The sequence below is a fragment of the Schistosoma haematobium genome, chromosome 1, assembly GCF_000699445.3.
Source record: "Schistosoma haematobium chromosome 1, whole genome shotgun sequence".
In the NCBI taxonomy this organism is placed as follows: domain Eukaryota; kingdom Metazoa; phylum Platyhelminthes; class Trematoda; order Strigeidida; family Schistosomatidae; genus Schistosoma; species Schistosoma haematobium.
In genome coordinates this window covers 42,642,758-42,666,788 of record NC_067196.1, presented here as the reverse complement: position 1 = coordinate 42,666,788, position 24,031 = coordinate 42,642,758, and the positions used below count along the sequence as shown (strand labels likewise).

The 24,031-nt window shown below is 36.5% G+C and overlaps 1 protein-coding gene across 1 annotated transcript; it reads right to left on the bottom strand.

Annotated features, from left to right (window-relative positions):
• Positions 1-264: 264 nt before the first annotated feature.
• PLBD2 (putative phospholipase B-like 2) lies at positions 265-23,423 on the bottom strand. Its single transcript, XM_051218264.1, has 8 exons — positions 23,342-23,423; positions 23,110-23,291; positions 22,996-23,068; positions 22,832-22,959; positions 20,271-20,392; positions 17,134-17,258; positions 6,308-6,543; positions 265-5,577 (listed from the first exon to the last, which is right to left on the bottom strand). Exons 2-8 carry the CDS (start codon positions 23,231-23,233, stop codon positions 5,558-5,560), a joined length of 828 nt encoding a protein of 275 aa, XP_051074110.1. The 5' UTR covers positions 23,234-23,291; positions 23,342-23,423; the 3' UTR covers positions 265-5,557.
• Between the last annotated feature and the right edge of the window lie 608 nt (positions 23,424-24,031).

The following is a 24,031-nucleotide window of genomic DNA, read 5'->3' as shown; positions in this document are numbered from 1 at the left end:
AATCCATAATTTTAATATTTAACAAAGGTAAAAAATAAGGAATGGTATTAATGAATTTGATAATGTTATGTGTTAACAATCGTGAACGTTTACATGTGTTACGATATATGTATATACTTACAAATTGTAATATTTTCAAATTAGAAATGTCATTTATTAAAGGTCTGGATGATTTGTAGTGAACACTTTACTGCACAATAAGTAGAATAGCATTCGAGCAAAATTGAAAATGCAAAAAACTTTGTGTGAAATAAATGCATAGTAGGAGGGTGGAATTTTGTCAATTCAGATATTAATAATAATAATAATAATAATAATAAGATTGTTGTGTGAATATAATATGTAATAAGGAGTGTGTTATCAAGGTAATTACGATCAAGGAATTGGGAATGATGGATGTGAAGATTAAGATATAGATAATGACAAATAATGATCATAAGGAAAATAAATAATAAAATTTTAAATGTTGATTGATACAGTAGACTTTATTCATATTTATACGTTTAATGACCATAGATATTTGTTGAGTCAGACGACGTAGGCTTGTTCATTTACACTTCATGAAACTAATATTTCAAATGATTGTCAAAAATGGTTACATTCGTAATGTCTAGATATTTCAGGTTTCATATTACAGTTAACAATATTCACACATGACTGCTTAAACACACTAGTTTTTATTATGACAAAAAAATTAATCTTAAAATGCAGAAATACAAAGAATGTACCCGTGAAAACAATAAATCGTCTCAATGGATTTTACAAATAACCGTATTGAAATCTAACGTTTTCTAATTCTTATTAAGGACTATTTACCAAATAACCCATTAATAAATATTATGTGCCTATTTCGGAGAAATTATTACTTCTTTGATATACCGTCAAAGTCGCTTCATTAACCGATGGTTTACGGTTCGTTCGCCTGATTTATACATGTCGTAATCAGTAATTTATCATGATGATTTATTGATATGTTGATTTCTTTTTTCGATTAACATACTATGTTTTACCAAAAAACGTATGCATACATTTTGGTGATAATTTGTTTATTAATTTGGTATTCAACATTTGACTACCGATATCATTCAGTAATCATTATTATCAAATATTCAAACCGGTTTTCAGTTCCTTTTTCCACAACTTTCTTTTAATGTGATACATATTATTCTTGTCAAGATAACTAACGACTTCAATTGAACGTTGACATTAAATTACTTGATCGGAAAGCAAAAATTTATCCCGACACACATTCACTAACAGTAGTATTGCACGGTAGTGAAATTAAGTTGGTGTCTTTTTCTTCAAAAGTCTAAATTTTTTTTCAAGACTAAGATTACACAAAAAGAATTATTCATTGTCGTTAAATTTCAAATGTAAAAATGAAAATTCTGACATCCAATCACAGCACTTGATGCTATTTCGATTTCAACCAATCAGATTACAAAGATGAACAGTTTACGACCAATTACAAAATTATTAAAGGTGACAAAATGTTTGTTCATTATCACTTGAGCACATACTTGCAAAACAAGTACACTAGTCACCGATCCCTACTTTTTTTTCACACCCTACAATTTCTAAGAAATGGGTGGTAGGGAACCATAATTGCCGTCCATTGAATGTCAACCTCGATTGTTGATTGCTGTTGGTTTTTGGTGTGCAAGTATATTTACGTTCTGGTCAGGCTAATCACGTGTTATTGATCTGAGTTCTGTTGAAGTCCTTTAGAATAGACACTGGGAGGGGATCTAGTGTACATATTCGTCTATGGCAAATTAACGTCCCATTCATGTAAACATGAAAAACCGAGAGTTATAACAATAACAATAACTTTTTATTTGATAAATAAATAAACGTTGAGATCACAAGTTTCAAATTATCACCATATGTACAAGGTAATCTATGGGTTTTGATCAAAATAACTATACGTTTAGAATTCACAATCAACTTGACTCAATGCACTTATTAATTACTTACTTATACCTGTTACTCCCAATGGAGCATAGGCCGCCGACCAGCATTCCCCAACCCACTCTGTCCTGGGCCTACCTTTCCAGTTCTATCCAACTGTTGTTCATTCTGCTCATATCTATCTCCATTTCTCGGCGTAATATGTTCTTTGGTTTTCCTTTTCTCCTTTGGCCTTGAGGATTCCAAATGAGAGCTTCCCTTGTGATGCAGTTGGGTGCTTTACTCAATATGTGTCCTATCCACTTCCAGCGATTCTCCCTGATTTCTTCCTCCACTGGAATCTGGTTTGTTCTCTCCCATAGTAGATTGTAACTGGTAGTATCTGGCCAACGAATCCAAAGTATTTTGCACAGACAACTGTTAATAAACACTTGTATTTTCTGGATGATGGCTTTCGTACTTCTCCAAGTTTCCCTTCCATACAGTAGAACTGTCTTGACATTTGTATCGAAATTTCTGACGTCGCTGTTGGTTGACAGTTGTTTTGAGTTCCAGATGTTCTTCAGTTGTAAATATGCTGCTGCTTTTCAGATCCGCGCTTTCATATCTACATCGGATCCACCGCGTTCATCAATGATGCTGCCCAGATATATAAAGGTTTTTACATCTTCCAAAGCTTCTCCGTTAAGTGTGATTTGATTGGCAATGCACTTAAGTTAACAATTTATTTAATTTTAGGTTTATGGTTGAGTTGAAATGATAATTTTTAATAGTTTAAACGAAAAAATCCTTTAAAGACTGATGCTTTCCAAGTCAATATACGACCTAAGGCTTTTTTTGGTCTGAACAAGTACTTCTTGAGGAAAGAGGATTGTAGGTGTGGCTTCACTGAGATTGTGATCATTTTTGTACTTAATTGTAAGCTTATATCATCATATGGTCCAAAAGTTGAAAAAATCCTCTAGTTAAATAAATATGATTTGAAAATATGGTTAAGGCATGATATGTGATCTAATCTACTGTGCGATCCGCTTCGCTTTTCTTGTCCAGTAATTTAACTAAATTTAAAATTGCAGACCATTGCTTGCCAAGTCAGCAATCTAATAGAAACTCTTTCGTCGTGAGATCTAAAGGTCGTGGGTTCGATGTCTGACAAAGTTGTGAGTCTGCATTTCTAGAGAGTACCATACTTGCACGAAGCACCTATTTATTGATCCCTGGTATTTTCGGTTGTCTAATTAAAGTCATTCCGTGATGTAAACTGAAAATCGAGAGAGCTTTTGGAACTTTGCGTACCAGCGTTTCTTAATTACAACCAAAGAATGTGACAGATTACTTACGTTCCACTGTTGTTGTACTTGAAATATGCAATCCATTCGTCCCCTGTTTTGGCCAAGCGGCTGGCAACCATACCACGTATAAATGTGAATACAGAATTTCTACTACCATTTCGAACAATATTCCATAATGAATCATTATATACATTATTGGTAGTTTCGGTAATAGTCTGGTATACAAATAAAAATCATAGCTTCCTTTTTTATTCAAGACTGATGTTAAATTGTGAGACAACATTTTACAAAAATATGTAAGATACTTCTTCCACAACTAGTTATATAACTATTTTTTAAAAATCATTTTATGATGTTAAACAGATTGTACAAAAATACCTCGATAAAACAATAGCATAAATCACTCCCCATTAATTGCAAATATGATTATTTCCTGGTAGATAAAATATTAGTATACGTAATTTGCTACAACCATTAATTGCATGACAACTAAGTATACTGACACGAACTGTAAGTTAAGACTCATCGGTTTAAACTTTAGAGAGTTAATCAGTTTTAACAAGTCACCTCTAATTCAACGGATGTGAATTAGTATTACTGTTAAGAACTTCATTGAATCACAGTGTATATGTTTATGTAGTTATAGACTATTAAAAAAAGAATAGATTTATTTCATTGAAATTTTTTTAAACGAACAGCGATCATAATGAAAACTTAAAATATTCGAATTAATATTGATCATGAGGTAGCTTATCATACAGAAAAAACGTTGAGCTTAGAAAAAATATTTATAGTATTGTCCAAACTCCAAAAAAAGAATATAAACTGATATAGTAAGCCAATTAGAAGTAGACAAATGAGGCCAATCGGAGGATCTGAGGAACAGATGCGTATCATTGGCTAAGAAATAGGGTGATTTTTTAAGGGGTAGAGACGCATATATAAAAATGAGTATTTGTATAATTCATTCAGAAACCCAATAGACTTTCTCATCCACTCTTGTGTTCTCGTTCAAATGGTCAGGTGGTGGTTGGGGTTAGTGCGTAGCACGTTGTGTGTCGGTATCGGATCTCGGACACCACCCATCAAAATACAAACAATTTTCTTTCAGAATTTTAACAATACCGAAGAACAGTGATCTACGCAAGCAGTTTAAACACAGTGGATATACGAAGTGGTTGTTCACCAAAATTATTCTTACAAGGATTCAAATATAGACCAGTACTCTCTGGATCGCAGTGGTACTAGTGTTCATATTACTCTTTGATAACAATTAATTTGATGTGAGGCTGCTGACTTCGAAATCATGTGGGGTCATTGTACACACTACTTACTTATGCCTGTTACCCTCGTGGAGAAGCATAGGCCACCCATCATCACTCTCCATCCAACTCTATTCTGGCCAAGCATCTGCAGTTGCTATTCATACTTTCCATATCCGCTTTCAATTCTCGACACAGTGTTCTTCGGCCTTCCTCCCTTCCATTTCTCTTCAGGGTTCTAAGTTAGCGCTTGCTTCGTGATGCTCTTCAATTGTAGGAATGCGGACCTTGCTTTGCCAATCCTCGCCTTTACGTCTGCATCTGATCCTCCTTGTTCATTAATGATGCTGACCAGCTACGTGAAAGATTTCACATCTTCCAGAGTTTCTCCACTAAGTATGATTGTGTTGGTGTTCTCCGTGTTGTATTTGAGGATCTTGGTTTTTCCATTGCGTACGTTTCGGCCTACTGGTGCAGAGACTGACGCTACTCTAGTTGTCTACATCTGCATTTGTCAATGTGTATGAGATAGAAGGGCCAGGTCATATGCGAAGTCCAAATCGTCTAATTGGTTCTGAGCTGTCCATTGTATGTCATGTTTTCCCTCAGATGTCGAGGTCTTCATAATCCAGTCAACCACCAGAAGAGAGAGAGTGAGAGTAGACAGTCTTGTCTGACTTCTTTCCTCACTGGGAATCATTGTAGACATACTGTCGAAAAAAATTAGACAAGAATGAAACATCTCTTTGATGTTTCTTTTTTTTCATATTTCAAGTACCATTAAATCCCAATAAAGACTGTTCTCAGAATAACAAGACTTTCTTGATTAAAATATTAACTTACGAGATTTGCACTTGTCAAATAGAAATCATCAACTGAACTGGTAAATGTTGGGTATGAAGAAAATGTTATTGCAAAACCAGGAATTTTCTGAGAATCTAAAAATTAAAATACATTAGTTATTTACATCATTTCTAAACTACCTGATTACATGTTATAAATCACAATTCAATGTAATTTAACGTTTTATATGTTAATACTTGTTAATCACTGAGTTCATTCTTTCATTTGTATAGCTCAGTGTTGTGTCCTTTAGAATGAGTAATAGCTTTCTAAAAATGTATAATACTTAAACAATACGTAAGTTTATATACACATATAAAAGTTGAAATAAGTATGTTTATGCTGGATTTTCAATGAGGTAAATAGAATGTCATCCAATTTTTATATTAAGCATATTTAGTTTACAACTGGTGGGAATGAGTAACATTTGAACTTTTATATTGATTACTATGTGAATGTACTTTATAAAAGTAAGTTTTAACAAGTTTGCTTATTAGTTTCAAATCAATCACATAAAATTAAATTCTATAATATTACAAATATTACAAATTGAAACAAACATTAAATTTCAATAATCCAGTCATATATAGAAACAACAAAAAATAATTAATAGTTTATATTAACATTAATTAACAACTAAGTAATAAATCGTGTTATGAAATCTAGTTTTTAATATTAAACGAACCAGAGCGATCAAGTTGGAATATGCTCATTAGTCTGAATAACTCAATATGGTGACTCATTGTATTTAGTCTTAGGTAACTAGAGTCAAGAGACAGACAGTCCTGAATCAAGGTTTCGTGGAAAGTAGCACTCATTAGAAGACATAAATGTAATACTAAAGAAATCAGTACTCCTTGTTAAGATCGAGTCCTCGTGTGGCTATGAGAGAGCATTTCGAAAGGAAGAGCAGACTATCTCCGCTCTCGGCCGTACCAGGCCATTTGGGGGCAATGCAGGAACAATAATAATCAGTGAAAAAAATTTCATTCAACACACCTGTACGATTGACAGTTTTCCATGGAAAGTTGTAATGTTTCAATACACGCAGCATAATACTGTATGTTGACCATGTGACATGCGATAAATAGACATTATTATCAACTATTTTAATCAGTGCTGAACACGATGGACTAGCGATAAATGGATGTCCCATTTTGTTTTTGCCTTTCTTTAATGTAAGAACCGATAAGGCACTAACTAAGTCACCAAGATCCCCGTTGAGCTGTAGTAAACTATAAAATTAAAATTTAACGTGACGTTACAAATATGAATTAATAACACTGAATAAATTTTGTTCAAAAAGAACTACTATGTAAAACTGTAGGTTATGTAACGAATTCATTGGAATGGACAGGAAGAAAGACACAATGCTAAATGAACAATCACACCTACTTCTGGAAATAACGTTCTCGTCGTCTAAATTTTTGGGCATTGATCTCATTCAAGGAGTTCCACTGATTGATTTAAAATACATAGAAGATATATTCCTGTTTGGTGAAGATGCTGATAAAATGCAGTCTTTGGGTAGCACTGGGCAACAATGCCAGAATGTTTGGGATGCGCTTCTCCCCCTTCTAAATGCGAATAGTTGCTTAAGGACTGGTCTACCTCAACACCTGAACTAAAGATAGGGAGTAAAGTAGTCGAACGCATCTACAACTTCACTTATCTTGGATATCTGATCAGCCCTAATGGGTTGGTGTCTGACCAAATCTCTGCACGGACTCAGAAAACTCGTTTGGCTTCTGCCAACATACGTCACCTGCGACGAAGGTGAGATATCCGTCTACCAATCAAGGGACGAGTATACTGTGCAGCAGTTCATTCTGTTCTACCATACGGCTGCGAAACGTGGCCACTTAGAGTAGAAGATACTCGTAAGCCACTAGTATCTGACCATAGATGCCTTAGAAATATTGCTCGTATCTGCTGGGATCACCGGGTAAGTAATAGTGAGGTTAGACGCAGGGTATTAGGGAATGATGGTAAATCAGTTGATGAGGTTGTGAATCTTCATCGACTGAGATGGTTGGGTCACGTGTTGCGTATACCTGAACACCGATTACTACGACGTGCAACCCTAACCGGCGTTGGGGATGGTTGGAAGAAAGTTAGGAGCGGCCAAACTGAAACGTGGCACCAGTCAGTGAAGTTACTAACTTCTGGTCTGAGCCATGTTGGTAGATGCGGACTACTTGGTTGGGGTCCGCGTGACTATTGTGACCAATGGTTGGAGACTCTTGGTGACATGGCTCAGAATCGATCACAATGGCGTCAGTGTACACACTCTCACTCCTCTCTTAAAATCGCTTCATATCTTTATTTTTACGAACTAATTCTTTCTTCATGTACTATGTCCTTATATGCAATTTTTCTTTTATATATTATCACCACTGAACTAACTACTTCTATGAATCCGGTGTTCATCTTGTTGTGCTAATGAGGTATGGCAACTTGGGCTGATGTACATATGTGCCTGGTCTTACGTTGTAGCTGACTGACTGATGTGCGTTTGCGAGGCGCAGCATACATCGACGGTGTGAGATTCTAGATTCCTAGTTAGAGAAGTCTGTTGCTCTATTCGACACAAATTTCGAACATTAAAGGCTTTCAACTATGGAACATGTTTGGGAGGTAAAGTGTAAAACGGTTGTCGTACAGGACATTTCCACGGCCGTAACTAAAACTTTGACGTAATCGGGCCTGATCCAACCCATCTATATTGGCTGGAACATTTGTTTTTTATGTTCTATCATACCAAGCACGTCAATTGACGACAGGTAAGACTAAAAGAAGCAACTTTAGGTTCGAGTGCGAGGTCGTACTGAAGACCGTGTAGGCATATGATAGCGTTTAGGTGTTTCCCTCTGGCAACCAGCATCTGCGGCCATGCTGCCTATTCACTCTGGAAAGTCAGTAAAGGTCGACGCGAAAAATATCACAAATCACCATACCCCATAAATTTCCATATCCGACAGTATGGCCTCTATAAATATGGAGCTGACATAATAAAAACTTACTACTGAACACCTGTGTGTGACCAGTTCCAAGCATTCGTACCTCGGACTCTGTAATCACACTCACAGGTTGATAAGATCAATACTAATCCAGTTTTCAGGTTTCACAAGTAGAATTGTCTGTGACAACTTCCCTCAAACCTCTAAAAGCACACAAAATCACCAACTTCATTACTAAATATTACTTCTACTACCATTGTCAACCCTCATCTTTTATCTTCGGCTACTTCGATATGTGCCATAAATGCTAACGATTTGAGTTAATGGAATGATACCTCAGGTTTCCTGAAAACACGCTCATAACTACATATTATAGCTTTCAATGTGTGAACCCTATTTCAAGTCGGAAAACAGGCATCAATAGCTAAGACCCTGGAATCTCGTGCCTTCGATGTATGCTGTCTCCAAATCATGCAGATGGGGTTCTAGCATGGTCTTTCACCTGACACCACGAGATAAGAAGTTGTAGTCGTAGCTACAGGTTAGCAGACTAAGTCAAACTGTAAAATATTTAGGTGGGTTTTATGGAGCCGCAGAGCAGGTAACAGTGATCGTTTGCAGCCGTTTTCCCAAGGCAACCGATTATCATTAGTCAGTACAAACTTTAAGCATAAAGAGGGACATTGTCTAACCGGATGAGACTCAACACCAACAAAACGATGAATGCAAATAAATCACATCGCTATCACCCATTGTTCGAGGGGCTCAATAGAAGCCTAATGCTCTTACTGAAGTGCATACCTGAACTCGGACCATTCCCTGCTGGGTTCATGCAGTTTTATGCATTTTACTGGGCGTCGTTCACAGACCAAATTGCGACACCATGGGTCATCGTTGAACAATCAGTTGAGTGGAACTCGTCACTATACATCAACTTCATTGATTATGAAAAGGCGTTTGACAGTGTAGATAGGAGAATGTTATGGAAACTTCTTCGACACTACGGAGGTCTTGAGAAGTTTGTCAACATTATCCGAAACTCATACGACGGACTACAGTGCAAGGTCGTGCATGGAGGACAGCTGACAGATGCATTCCGAGTGAGGACCGGAGTCAGACAAGGCTGTCTACTCTCTCTCTTACTCTTTCTTCTGGTGGTCGACTGGATTATGAAGACCTCGACATCTGAGAGGAAACATGGCATACAATGAACAGCTCAGAACCAATTAGACGATTTGGACTTCGCAGATGACCTAGCCCTCCTATCGCATACTCACGAACAAATGCAGATAAAGACAGCCAGTGTAGTAGCACATACACAAGGGGAAAACCAAGGTTCTCAAATTCAAGGCGGAGAATACCAATCCAATCACTCTTGATGGCGAAACTCTGGAAGATGTAGAATCCTTCATATACCTGGGAAGCATCATCGATGAATAAGGAGGATCCGTTGTAGATGTAAAGGCGAGGGTCGGCAAAGCAAGGGCCGCATTCCTTCAGTTGAAGAACATATGGAACTTAAAACGACTGTCAACCAATATCAAAGTCAGAATCTGTTATGAACGGGGAATTAAGAAGCCCAGACAATTACGAAAGCTATTTTCTTGGGACGTTATTGCATTTCATTCAAACCCTGTAAAACACATATTTATTTTTGTCCCTATCTTATTCTACATAACACGAGCTTTCGTTCTATGTATCATTCACTAGCATACCCTTTTTTTGTCCCAAAAATATTGTAATTTAAACATTATATTTTGCACTATATTTTCTACCCTAATTCCCTGTTTCGGGCATAACTGTATTTTTCCAAATTATCGTACGTCGTGGTCAAGACATGCACTTATTTATTCATGTACATTTTTGTAGTAATCCGAATTCAGAGAATCCAGAGTTTAGTGTTCCAACTGTCTTGTCTTCTTTCACTCGCGTGCTTGCCAACCAATCAGGATTTAGAATAGTTCTCTCTACCCCAATCGAACTCACGCGTATTAGACTCAATGTTAAGCCACTCAGCCTAACGCGTCAAGGTCATAATTTAGACTACACAGACCAAGGTCAAGTCATAACAAGTATCACGGGGTAAAAGCGATCCAAGGTCATAACAACTGGCGACGGAGAATTTTTTTTTCTTTCCTATATTGATTGATCCAGTACAAAATGCCTGTCTCATTGGATGACCTTAAAACTATTCTTCAAATGCAGCAAGCACAAAATGAGGCAAATCAGACGAAGCTTTTGGATGCATTCGCACGAATGTTCTCATTACAGTCGTCCTCAGCTTGTCAATCAGATAAGCATGAAAGCATCATAAATTCTATTTCTGAATTCCAGTATGATCCTGAAGCTAATATCATTTTCAGTTCGTGGTTTCACCGTTGTGAAGATATTTTCCGCGTTGAATGCTCGCATCTTGATGACGCAGCGAAAGTCCGCTTATTCTTAAGAAGACTGGGAACACAGGAATATAATAAATATGTAAATTTTATCTTGCCGCAAAATCCACGAGATGTATCATTCAAAGATACAGTCCAGATTTTATCTGATATTTTCGATGAACAGTCCTCATTATTTAATACTCGCTATAAATGTTTCCAAATAACAAAATCTCCAGAGGACGATTATCTCACGTATGCCGGGAAGGTAAATCGACAGTGCGAACGCTTCAAAATAAACGAAATCACAGCGGACCAATTTAAATGCTTGGTTTTCATATGTGGTCTAAAGAATGAAGAAGATGCAGATGTCCGTACCAGAATGTTGGCACGCATTGAACAAGAACCAAATATGACATTACAAATGGTCACAACCGAATGTCAGCGGTTACTTAATCTCAAGCATGACACTGCGATGGTGCAACAGAAGGGTAAACCTTCCGGTTCTGATTCAATTAATGCGCTCCGATCCATAAAATCATCGAAACAAAACTGTACAAGCAGGAAACAACCTGCCAACCCCCATCACCATGCTGGTTCTGCGGAGCATGGCATTTTGCAAAATTCTGTCCGTTTAAGAATCATAAATGCCGCAAATGTCATCGCATTGGCCACAAAGAAGGTCACTGTTCGTTAAATAAACGCAAGACTAAACATCGTAGTGAAAATTCAAAGCAACGATTAAACAGTCAAATTAAAACCACGTTTGCAACCTTTAAAGTTGGATTTAAAAATAGGCGGAAATTTGTAAATTTATTAGTAAATGAAAAACTTATACGACTTCAGTTGGACACTGCTTCTGATGTCACGTTGATTTCAAAGAACACATGGCACAAGTTAGGATGCCCATCCATCCGACCGACGGAACATGTCGCCCGAAATGCGTCAGGAGACATAGTAAAGTTGACAGGAGAGGTTCTATGCAATGTTCAACTTATGGGAAGTAAATTTACAGATGTTTGTTATCTAACAAATCGACACGATTTAGATCTATTGGGATTAGATTGGATTGCACATGTTGATACTTTGAATAAATTATTAGATGAGGTATGTTCTCAAAATGTTTCCTATGAGTCTATCCAAATCCCTAATAATATTTCTAAATCAAATGCCTCCGACGAATCATCCTCTCTGGATATTAACGAATTAAATGCTTCTGATGAAACATGTTCTTATGATCTTTCTGAATCAAACAATTCAAATGTTATGTGTTCTCACCATGTCAAATCTAATACCGCCGATTTATTACCTTCTCATAAAATTTCCAAATCGAATACTTCAGACAAAGTATGCGCTAGTGAAACTTCGGAATCTCATGTACTTCTTTCTAATGTTATGTCTACATCAAAGTCTTCTGTTTCCTCTCAATTGTCGTCCGTATCTTACATAAATCATCTTCGACAAAAACATGCATGTGTATTTCAAAACAAACTGGGCTGTTATAAATTCACCAAAGTATCCTTATCACTAAAGGAAAATGCAAAGCCCATTTTCAGACCGAAACGACCAGTGCCTTATGCTGCTCTGTCAGTCGTTGACCAAGAATTGGACAGGTTAGAAGCACTAGGTGTTATTGAGCCAGTAAATTATTCATCGTGGGCTGCATCCATAGTGGTCGTGAGAAAAGCAAATGGAACTGTTCGCATATGTGCTGATTTTTCCACTGGTCTAAATAATGCTCTAGAAGATCACACGTATCCACTTCCCATACAGGAAGATTTATTCATCAAACTAAATGGAGGAAAGTGTTTTGCTAAAATTGACCTGGCTGACGCATATCTCCAGATAGAAGTTGATCCAGCCTCCCAACCATTACTGACGATTAACACCCACAGAGGTCTTTACCAATATAAGCGTTTACCTTTTGGTGTGAAACCAGCACCAGCTATCTTTCAACAAATAATGGACACTATGTTGGCTAATTTGCCAGGAGTCGCTGTCTATTTGGATGATGTAATCGTTACAGGTTCCAGTAAGTCCGAGTTATTCAATCGACTCGATACTGTTTTAACCAAAATATCTGAGTGTGGATTCTATCTAAAAGAAGAGAAGTGTACATTCTTCATGAACTCGGTGGAATATCTTGGTTTTGTTTTCGACAAAAATGGACGACGCCCGGATCCGGAAAATGTACGAGCTATCCAAAATATGCCTCCCCTATCAAATGTAGCAACTCTGCGTTCCTTCCTTGGTCTTATCAGTTATTACAGTAATTTCTTGCCGCAATTGCATCGCCTCCGGGCACCCATGAACCAATTATTATCCAGTAATGTAAAATGGAATTGGTCCACTAAGTGTCAAAAATGTTTTGACGAAGTGAAGTCATTATTAACGTCGGATCTACTTCTTACATATTTTGATCCCTCGCTGGAAATCGTTGTTGCTGCAGATGCTTCTGACTATGGTATCGGTGCCGTCATATCCCATAAGTTTCCAGATGGAAAAGAAAAGGCTATCGCACATGCTTCCAGAACATTGACTTCAGCAGAACGCAAGTACAGCCAAATTGAGAAAGAAGGATTGGCATTAATTTTCGCAGTAAAAAAGTTTCACAAGATGCTGCATGGCAGAAAATTTACCTTAATCACTGATCATAAACCCCTATTATCAACTTTCGGATCTAAGAAAGGTATACCAGTTTATACCGCAAACCGCCTCCAACGATGGGCTACAATGCTATTGGGTTATGATTTCGTTATCAAATACAAATCTACCTCTGATTTTGGCCATGCTGATGCATTATCGCGCTTAATAAGCAATCATAAGCTTGAAAACGAAGATACTGTTATCGCTTCTATATCAGTGGAAGAAGATGTAAGCAGAATGTTGTTTAATTCAACACAAATTCTTCCAGTGACAGCTGCTCGAATCGCTGAACACACTCGCCGCGATCCTATCTTAAGACGATTATCTACATTTATCCAGCGTGGTTGGCCCCCACGTATAACATCTCATGAACTGAAACAGTATTATCAACGACGCCAATCTTTATCCATCGTAAATGACTGTATAATGGTTGCTGATCGCGTAGTGGTTCCGTATAACTTACGCTTACTCGTCCTGAAACAACTGCATACAACCCATCCAGGTACTGGAAGAATGAAAGCTATTGCTCGAAGTTATGTATATTGGCCTAATATCGATGATCACATCGAAGATTTCGTGCGTGCGTGCAGAAAGTGTGCTGAGGTTTCTAAGTGTCCACGAAAAGCTGAACTACATTCCTGGCCATCTCCAGAAGAACCTTGGTCGTGTATACATGTTGATTTTGCTGGCCCATTCCAGGGTACGTACTTCCTCGTTTGTGTTGATGCTTATTCAAAATGGCCGGAGATTTTTCCTATAAATCAAATCACTTCGCAACAGACTATCATGAAGCTACGGCAACTATTCTCCCGTTTTGGAGTTCCAGATGTTCTCGTGACAGAAAACGGCACTCAGTTTATTTCTTCCATCTTCTCAGATTTCTGCAAGAGGTTTGGAGTCAAACATGTCCGTTCACCTCCGTACCATCCACAATCGAATGGTCAGGCCGAAAGGTTTGTAGATACCTTCAAAAGAGCGCTACTGAAGGCAAAAGGGGAGGGAAAGATAGAGGAGATTCTTGATGACTTTCTCTTGGTCTATAGAACAACTCCAAACCCATCAACACCAAATCAAATGTCCCCAGCAGAAATTATGTTTGGTAGAAAAGTAAGAACTGCCCTCGATGCCATGAAACCACAGCAAATAGACATCGGAAAAAGAAACAGAAAGATGGAAAACCAATTTGATCGCCATCATGGGGCAAAACGCAGAATTTTCCAAAGAAATCAAAAAGTATACGTCCGCGATTTCCGATATTCACCTCCACAATGGACCAGTGGACGCATACTTAAGAGACAAGGGAACGTAATGTATGTGGTGGAAGTTGAAGGACAGAAGTGGACACGCCATGTCAACCACATACTGGAAAATGCTGGCACTTCACAGAAAACCGAGAAATTAGACTCAATGTGGAGAATCATTCTGGACAGTTTTGACATAAAATGCTCAGCAACTCAGAAGACTGCGCAACATGAACAAGGTCCTATTAGGAAAGCATCACGGAAACGCAGAAGACCAGATGTTCTACAGGTAGACCCAAAGAGGAGAACATACGTTTCCGAAGGAAGATATCAATGATGATATCTCAGCACTTACCTGTATATAGTAACTAACCATATTTTTTTTTCTTTTTTTTTAAGGGGGAAGGTGTTATGAACGGGGAATTAAGAAGCCCAGACAATTACGAAAGCTATTTTCTTGGGACCTTATTGCATTTCATTCAAACCCTGTAAAACACATATTTATTTTTGTCCCTATCTTATTCTACATAACACGAGCTTTCGTTCTATGTATCATTCACTAGCATACCCTTTTTTTGTCCCAAAAATATTGTAATTTAAACATTATATTTTGCACTATATTTTCTACCCTAATTCCCTGTTTCGGGCATAACTGTATTTTTCCAAATTATCGTACGTCGTGGTCAAGACATGCACTTATTTATTCATGTACATTTTTGTAGTAATCCGAATTCAGAGAATCCAGAGTTTAGTGTTCCAACTGTCTTGTCTTCTTTCACTCGCGTGCTTGCCAACCAATCAGGATTTAGAATAGTTCTCTCTACCCCGATCGAACTCACGCGTATTAGACTCAATGTTAAGCCACTCAGCCTAACGCGTCAAGGTCATAATTTAGACTAGACAGACCAAGGTCAAGTCATAACAAGTATCACGGGGTAAAAGCGATTCAAGGTCATAACAGAATCTTCGATACGAACGTCAAGGCAGTTCTACTTTACGGAGCTGAAAGTTGGAGAATTACAACAACCACCATCAAGAAGGTACAAGTATTTATACTGTTAATCCTAGTGAAGATTAAATTGCGGGTAACTTCTGAGAATTATTAATAGACTAGTATTATATATATATATATATATATTTCTTATCGTAGAACTATTCAGTAACTAGATTACATACATATATCTCTTACTATATGCTTCATTTTGACCTATAGAATATTATTATACGATTTACTGTTCTTAAATTATACTCAGTTTATTTGTTACAGCCTCCCACGTTTGCAGCCACTTTTTGGCTTGATCTTGTATAAATATTATTTCCTAATTTATGAGGTGATGTGGTCTGTTTGGTTGGTACATAAACCAAGTATGTTTGAAATAAATGATTCGCATAGTGGAAGCTGTTATTGGCGTTCTGGACTCAACTGGATTGGCTAGGCGAACAAGGGACCAATAAGGACACTATGTTGCTCATACCGGTCGAAAGTCATTGGTTTAGTACAGTACTAAGATTGAATAAGTCGTATTTCGATTGGGCAATAAATCACGTGATAATTAGCCGGTCTTAAAGTCACAACAGATAGCATCGACAACAGCCTAGTGTGGGAGAGAACAAACCAGTCTCCAGCTGAAGAGTAAATTAGCAAGAGACGTTGGAAGTGGATAGGATATACATTGAGGAAATCAACAAACTGCATCATGAAGCAAGCGCTAACTTGGAATCCTATAGGGAAACGGAAAGGGGGAAAGCCGAAGAACACACGGTGTCGACAATTGGAAGCAGATATGGAAAGCATGAATAACAACTGGAAATTATTGACCAGAACAGAGTTGGATGGAGAGTGGTGATGGGCGGCCTATGCTTCTCCACGAGGGTAACAGGCGTAAGTAATTCCTGGAAAAGTCGAGTGACCAGTATTGACTAGATGCTCCAAGATTGTGCTTGTGACTGTCTTCTGTAATTCTTAGGAAAGCCAGGATGGGTAACTTTCGGAGATGGGTTTCGAGTGAGTTTGCTTTGTGCGGCCAATATAACCTGCCTCAGATGAGCAAGGCAGGCTAAAATAAATAGGGAGGTCAGGAATGAATGAGATGCATTGCGAATAATCCAGTCAATGAGGCTTTACAACTTCATCACCCAGATTACTACTTTGGATCAGTACCTTATAACGTTTCCAAAGTCTATAGAAGTCTTTGAGTAAGAGATAATTCCTTAGAAATTCAGGTAAAGTAAAAGAATATCTCTAAAGATGAGTCCATGTAAAAAAGAAACAGAAATGGGAAAGGCGGTTGATCAAATCAGACTGATTTCAAAAGGGTACTTGCTGTGTCATCTACTCAATATCAGCAGCCTTAACAATAAGCACAAAAGTAGTTATTCTTTTGACAAGACTTAATTTTCAAAATGATACAACTCCTGCATTATTTTCCCATAACGCGGATCACGATTTACAATACTGCTGAAATAAAGATGTGTTTGTAACTATCAAATTAAAGCAGATCGTATGATCTTGATCCACTTTTTCATTAGTTATGATAAGATTCGACTATAACGAGCCTCAAATAATCAACAAACAATTTTTGTTAGCAGATATGAAGACTTACTAAATCCCCATTACTTCGTCAATCAATGTATTCAAATGACTACGGTTTAACAAGTCCGCTCTGTCGATGAATTTTCTATTAAAGGCATCAGACATTCCCTTAAGCTGCCATAACTGTAAAGCAACCTGGAAAGTGAACCAGAAAAATATTAATATTTAATTACATTTACAAACGGACTTGTCGGACAAAATAAAATCAACAAGGACATAAATTGTTTACAAAGAATGTCTAAGTTCTAAAATTTAGTGTTGATCCTATCAGGTAAATAAAATATTCCAACCAAGAAATAAGGGTGCAATACAAAGTTGAGAAAACTATATTTGAAAGAATTCTAAAACCTGAGAGTTCTAACAATCTTATACCTCTAGTATGAGAGTTTGTTTAGACTGTTGAGTGTTATTTAGATCATTAATCGACAGAAATTAGAGAACTATAGAAAACCACAAATAATTTACCCTAGTGGATAATAATAATCCCTGTTGCCTCTTTTAAATTGCACTGAAAAGTTGACCAACTGACATAAATTGAAAGAGGTTAGCATCTTTTACGTTCTTATATGGGAATATTCAGTAACATTTTAAATGATTAGGCCTGGAATGGTTTTACCGAGATCATATTGTCATTTGCAACAGGTGGCTGATAAATTATCTCTCAGTAAATTATGATACAACTTCATTTTTATAAAATTATAGTTTCTGACAAGAAAACTTTTAATCAAGTTAATACAACTTCACACTTGAATTTCGGGTTATTACTGGTAACTTCATATCATGTATGAACTGGATTTGTGTGGAAAGTCCTGTTTTCATCCATATTTTCAATTTGAACACCCAAATTCTTCCTTTTATACTTGTCACTGTAAATGCTATTTTGAAAAACAAAAAATACTTACGACATATAGTTGTGTTGATTCCCTTAATCAATATACCTATGTATTTAATACTTACCTACTTTTGCTGAAGTATCATAATCTACATAGTCTACAATCCGGTCTGTTGGTTTGGTAAATAAAGTGTGGTTGCTGCTCTGTCTACCTGTGTACTTTGATCCAAATAAAAGCCAGGTAATCAATAACAACAGATTAAGTCGTTTTATGTACAACTGATACGGAATAATATCTTGACTTTAATAAAACGATAAGGAATTAGATATGGCAGCCAGGTTATTTCATCAGTGAGTTAGCGATCTATAATATGTATATCTTCTACTATCTTGAGCAATAAATAACATACAATCATGTTTATTTTTTGTTACGCATGTAATATATAAGCATTTTATTTTGGTAGGAGAAATCTGTTTTTGCCGTCCAAATATATCGCCTAATAACAGTTCATTTGAGGACTTTTATCAATAATTCGATATCATCAGAAGTCAGCTACATTGTATCACTATGTGTATCGATTAGTCGGCGTATTATTTTTTATTTAACAAACAAAGACAAGCATACTAGAGAAATTTTAAAGTCATCTTTTACAATAGACTTTAGTGGTCTTTCTTGACTTAAAAGCAGCATTTGACTCTGTAAACCGAGAGGTTCTGTGGCAGTGTCTGTCATAGAAATGTGTACCTCAGAAGTACATAAACCATGTGAAGGCTCTTTATTCGAACACTACCAGTCGAGTCAGAGTTTATAGTGAACTGTCATCTGATTTTGCAGGCTCAAGTGGTGTCCGGCAAGACTGTCCACTATTTTATTCAATTTCACTATAGACTTACTGTTATAAATAACGTTCTCGTCGTCTGCACAAGAAGTCTGATTGGAATTTGTCAACTTACACAACATTTTGTACAGGTGAGATGTCTATCTACCGACTAAAGTTAGTGTACGATGGACAAGAATCAGTTCAGTTCTACTTTATGGTTGTGAGACATGGCCTGTAAAAACTGAAGACATGTGAAAGTTTCAGGTTTTTGATCATGTGTGATTTTTCAGAAACACCCGCGTTTCTTGTAATGACTGAGTGGACAGTTTCGAAGTTAGGTAAAGGGTACTTGGAAAAGGTAGCAAATAGTTTGATGGAGTAGTCAATTTTCATCGACTGAGGTGGTTAGGACATGTTTAACGTATGTCTAATTGTCGCCTACCTCGACGAGCGATGCTTGTTAGTGCAGAAGTATATTAGAGGAAAGCTGCGGACGGCCAAACTGAAACGTAAAATATTTCTATGAAGTCAGTGACTGTGGGTTTAAGCCATTTGTGTAGAGATGAACTACTGGATTGGAGTCCGCGTGATAACCGCCACAAGTGGTTGGAGACTTGGGGGGGATGGTTAAGTACCGTTTATACATACATTTCCACCTTGTTTTTTTAGATTCTACTTTCACAGTTTAACCTTTCTCATTATCACTGCTACAACATTATCTCAATATCTTTTTTATTTCCATATCATAGGGCTAATCCGGTATGAAAACTTGGACCGATGCACATCAGCAAAAGGCTCTATGTTGATGGTGTATGTTTCTCTGTCCGGCAGAGCATTTTATAGTTACATCACATTTTATTCTGTCCACTAAAATATGACCGAACAAATACGCAATTCCAGTGGTTGAGGTTAACAGAAAATTTAAGATAAATCCCTATCTTTTGGTAATATATGGATCATATTTCAGAGGTGCAGCATTCATCAAAGATATACTAAAAACTCGTACGATCTGAGTCAAAAAAAATAATAAATTTTCATCAGTATATTTCACCTGCGATCTTCCACAAAAAATCCATAAAAAAATTGTTTGACCAAAAAAATCTGAAATACTTCACTCTCCTTGTGTATTCTCGGTGCTCAAACTTTGGCAGTAGATTATTATAAGTTTGAAGTTTGGCCATTTAACTAGTTACAGTAACCCATACGATCTACATCAGGAATGGGTTGGTTATTCCATCGAATTAATTTCTTAAAAGGTGATTTGAATATTAAACAAAAATGCTCTATCGCAAATAATGTTGCACTAATAATGAGTGGAGGAGAACATTATGCTTTATAAAAATGTCAAGGACTCTTATTTCTATATGATCTAGTGACTTCATATACAAAATGACTTCAGCTCATCTCATGATGTTTTTTCCAAAGTACATATATCAAGAATATTAAGTTATATCAAACCATTTTTTAAGTAAACCAAATAAGTTAGATCCTTACTTGATACCAAAAAGGACTATGGTCACCATGTTTATATGCCTCATTCAACATATAAGCCATATTTTCTGATAGGTACTGATGTAAAATTTTACAGTCTTTAGAAAGTGGAATCGGGCACATATCTAAAACAAAACATTAATCCGAATTACTAACCATTCTTATTTAGATATTAAAAAAGTAAGATTTCTTACCAAACAGATACTCATAACTTTTCAATACTAATATACAGGTCCTACATTTGAATATAAAACCGATATCAAATGGATGGCAGTTAATTAGTTAGGAGAAAGATGATTGGTAACAGATACAAGTTTTGGGGACAAGCTGTATAGTTGGTGGTAAACAGGAATAACTTAAATGCTGATGAGGTCTGATATTTAAAATGTTTCCGCCTACTAGCAAATGTAAAAGCGATGACTTTGCTACGTAGTTTATTTTGGTTAGTACATAAACTGTACATAACACACGACTAGTTGTGATAACAGAAAAAGGATAGATAAGTATAAATGGACCGCGATCGTAAATGTTTTTAATGGTTTTTTCTACCGGAAATTTGGAACATTTATTGGGTAGACTAATTTCTTTCCAAAACTTGGCATAAACTGTAGATTATGAGCGGAGGATATGATTTGAGATATGGATTGGTGAAATAAAAATGGTCCTTCTTATAATAATTAAGAAACTTTGGATTTAACGGTAGACAAAGGACAAATGAACCAATCCCAGTGAAAACTATTCCGAACCATGTCATTTAGGCCTCTAATCATTAGTTATAATAATCACACAGATCCCAACCTGAGTTTCCACCTACCTACACAGTCAAGTTCAACAGGCAGTGACATCATAGACTGACACTAGGTTTTGATTAGACCGCTCCTAGCTTTTTTCCAACCTCCTTTTTACACCTGTAAACATCGCACATCGAGGAAGATACTCGTTGGGCATTTGTAATACATATTTCAAAGAACTCGGTTGATGAAAACACTTTACCATTCAATTTGCCACCCTTACCCATTACCTCGCATTTAACTTCATTTCTACTCACTTGGTGGTCTAAATATACGCTGGAAATGTTTCGAAAGTATTTGTAATCGAATATTAGTAGTCTACGAACTTTTCATTGAAAGACCGCACAGTATACTCATCCGTTAGTTAGTAGATGAAAGTCTCTCCTACTCCACACGTGATGCAAGTTGAGTATTCTCAACGAGGCCTTTGGGATCCGTGTTGAGATTTCATAGGACACTAACCCGCCATAGCTGATCAGACTTTTAAGATAAGTGGAGGGATCAATGTGCCCGTCTAACTTACTATTAGCTTAGACGTTGATACAGACCCACCTTCAAGGGACGTTTTGTATTTAGAGGGATAGAAACACACCCCAAACGTTCTCGTTTCGATTATCGTTTGATAACAATTGCACACAGGATTGAGCTTGAAACACCTAATTATTCAAGACGATAGGTAAACTGAATGTCTACTGACTTGCCGTGACATGTTTAACTAAACCTATTTTTGTAGAACATCGTTTTCTTAGATAATTACTTTACAAAAATTCTTAGAAAGCCCCAACTGTTACCAAGAAATGTCACAAGAGTGGTGACTGTGATATACTACTTTGGAAAAACACAGTGGGTGGTAATAATGGTCTAGTATGGGAATTTTAGAGATAGAAATTAACTTATCATATATCTTGCTTATGTGGCAGCCCTGTTGTAGTTATTTTTACTCTCTTTATAAAATTGAGAACTACTTTGGCCGAAAAAACTTTCTATTATATCAACTAAACTGCTTCACCATTGTTTAGTACTGTTATCCACTTATTTTTATTTACTTGTTTCCTTAGATCATAATCACAATTTCCTTCTACTCCCTTACAGTTTCGTCTTCTTATTGAGTGCCTCATACTTATTTTAGTGCCCATTTGTATTGAGATTTATGTTTAGGTAAAATAAGATATCTTAATGAACGCTATATACTAACACCAATAATAATTGGTTCGAATGAACTTACTAGTAAAAGATAGACTCAATAACACTTACTAATGACGTTACTGAAGCCAGAAGGCACGCAGTGGACTGAACTGTATCCTTATAGAGTAAAAAGTCAAAAACAACCTATATTTAAACTAAAAAATCCGAGTAATGAGGCTGGTCGTTTCATTTCGCAATAACACTACGGATTAAAATACAGAGACACTAAACATATTTATTTGACAATTCTGATTCAACCCGCATTTCGCGAGGTAATTTACCTTCTATATAATGTGCGAATGAATATTTTGAAGTTTACAAAAGGTTAGTTTCTCCAAACTTCGTTAAACACAGGCACGAAGTGGAATTAAAGACTCAAGGCCATTAGCTTGTGGGTAAGTGGCGAAAATATATAATGCTTATCTCACGAAAGGAAACAAGTCGTAACTTTGCTCTAGATTGTTCCGGAGGATAATTTTGAACTTCATTTTCAAAATAGGACGTATACTCTTTAAAGTCAAGATACGTTACAGAAAGTCTACTTAAGCTTTATTAAAGACAAAACACCTCAGCGCTGTTGAAACATACCTTTGACAGTGTTTATCCAGTGGGAGACAGTCAAACTGAGTGTGAGATTAGTTTCCAAAAACCCAGCCCAGTAAGCTTGTAGATAGTCAGGAAAGCTAAACGATGTTGCCACCGTAAGTGATGACCAACTCAGGATTTTAGGTGTGATAAAAACACAGAATTACCCAGTAGTGTTTATTTTTTCTTCAAAAGCAGCTATCGCCACCATATTTGGGTTTTTTAAAGTTTCATTTTCTACTGTAACTCGGATAATTATCATTATATGTTTGACTACCTACAGATCACATAATGAAAAAGAAGATGTGGTTTGTCCTTTGTTGCTGAAATAAGGGCTATAGATGGGCGTCCCCCATATATCTCAACGAGCACAAACGAAAAAGTGATAACAACTCCAAAGTACATCTTGACGCCCTACCGTTTGATTGAATTGAAGGTCATATCACTGAAAAAACAAAACATACTAGTCCCCGAAATAAGCATGAAGTGTTTACAATTCCGAAAGATGCTTACCACTAAGCCATTATTTTTCATCAATCGTTTCAACTTATTTTGTAGACATACTGATAGATAGTTTGAGAACTGAAGTTCCCACCATATATTTTTTCCTTTGCCTTAAAGTAATAAAATCTGCGATAATATTTAATTCAGCCTAAAAGATATGGTATTTTGTAAAATGTGGAATAGTTTTCAATTTGATGATGATACTTAACTGGTTTAAATATGTTAGGCTTTATAGTATAGCTCTAACTGGGTTCCAGAACATCGACCCCAATACTCTTAATTAAACAAACTTTCGAAAAATATTTTAATAGAAACACAAAAATTAAGCCAACAATGCCAAAGAATATTTTCTGACGATCATCCCCCTACTAGAAAAGTAATTACAAGTATATTTATGATACTTCACTTTGTATTTTATTAGTCGTACCCAATATTTACGGTCCTAAATGACTAAAATCGTGTGTTTTTAATGCAAAATGCTAAATGACTATGTTATTGTGTAGACCTCTGAAATAGTGTGACGATAAGAAGCATTTGAATTACAATACGAACTAAGAATCTCAGAAATAACGTAATCGGTTCAAGAAGTACTAGATAAGCACAAACGAATGTACTGGTTGTAGAATTGGAAATCAAGCATTCAACAAGTACAAAGGAATCATTGGTTCATTCAAAAACCATATCCGCCACATCTTAAAC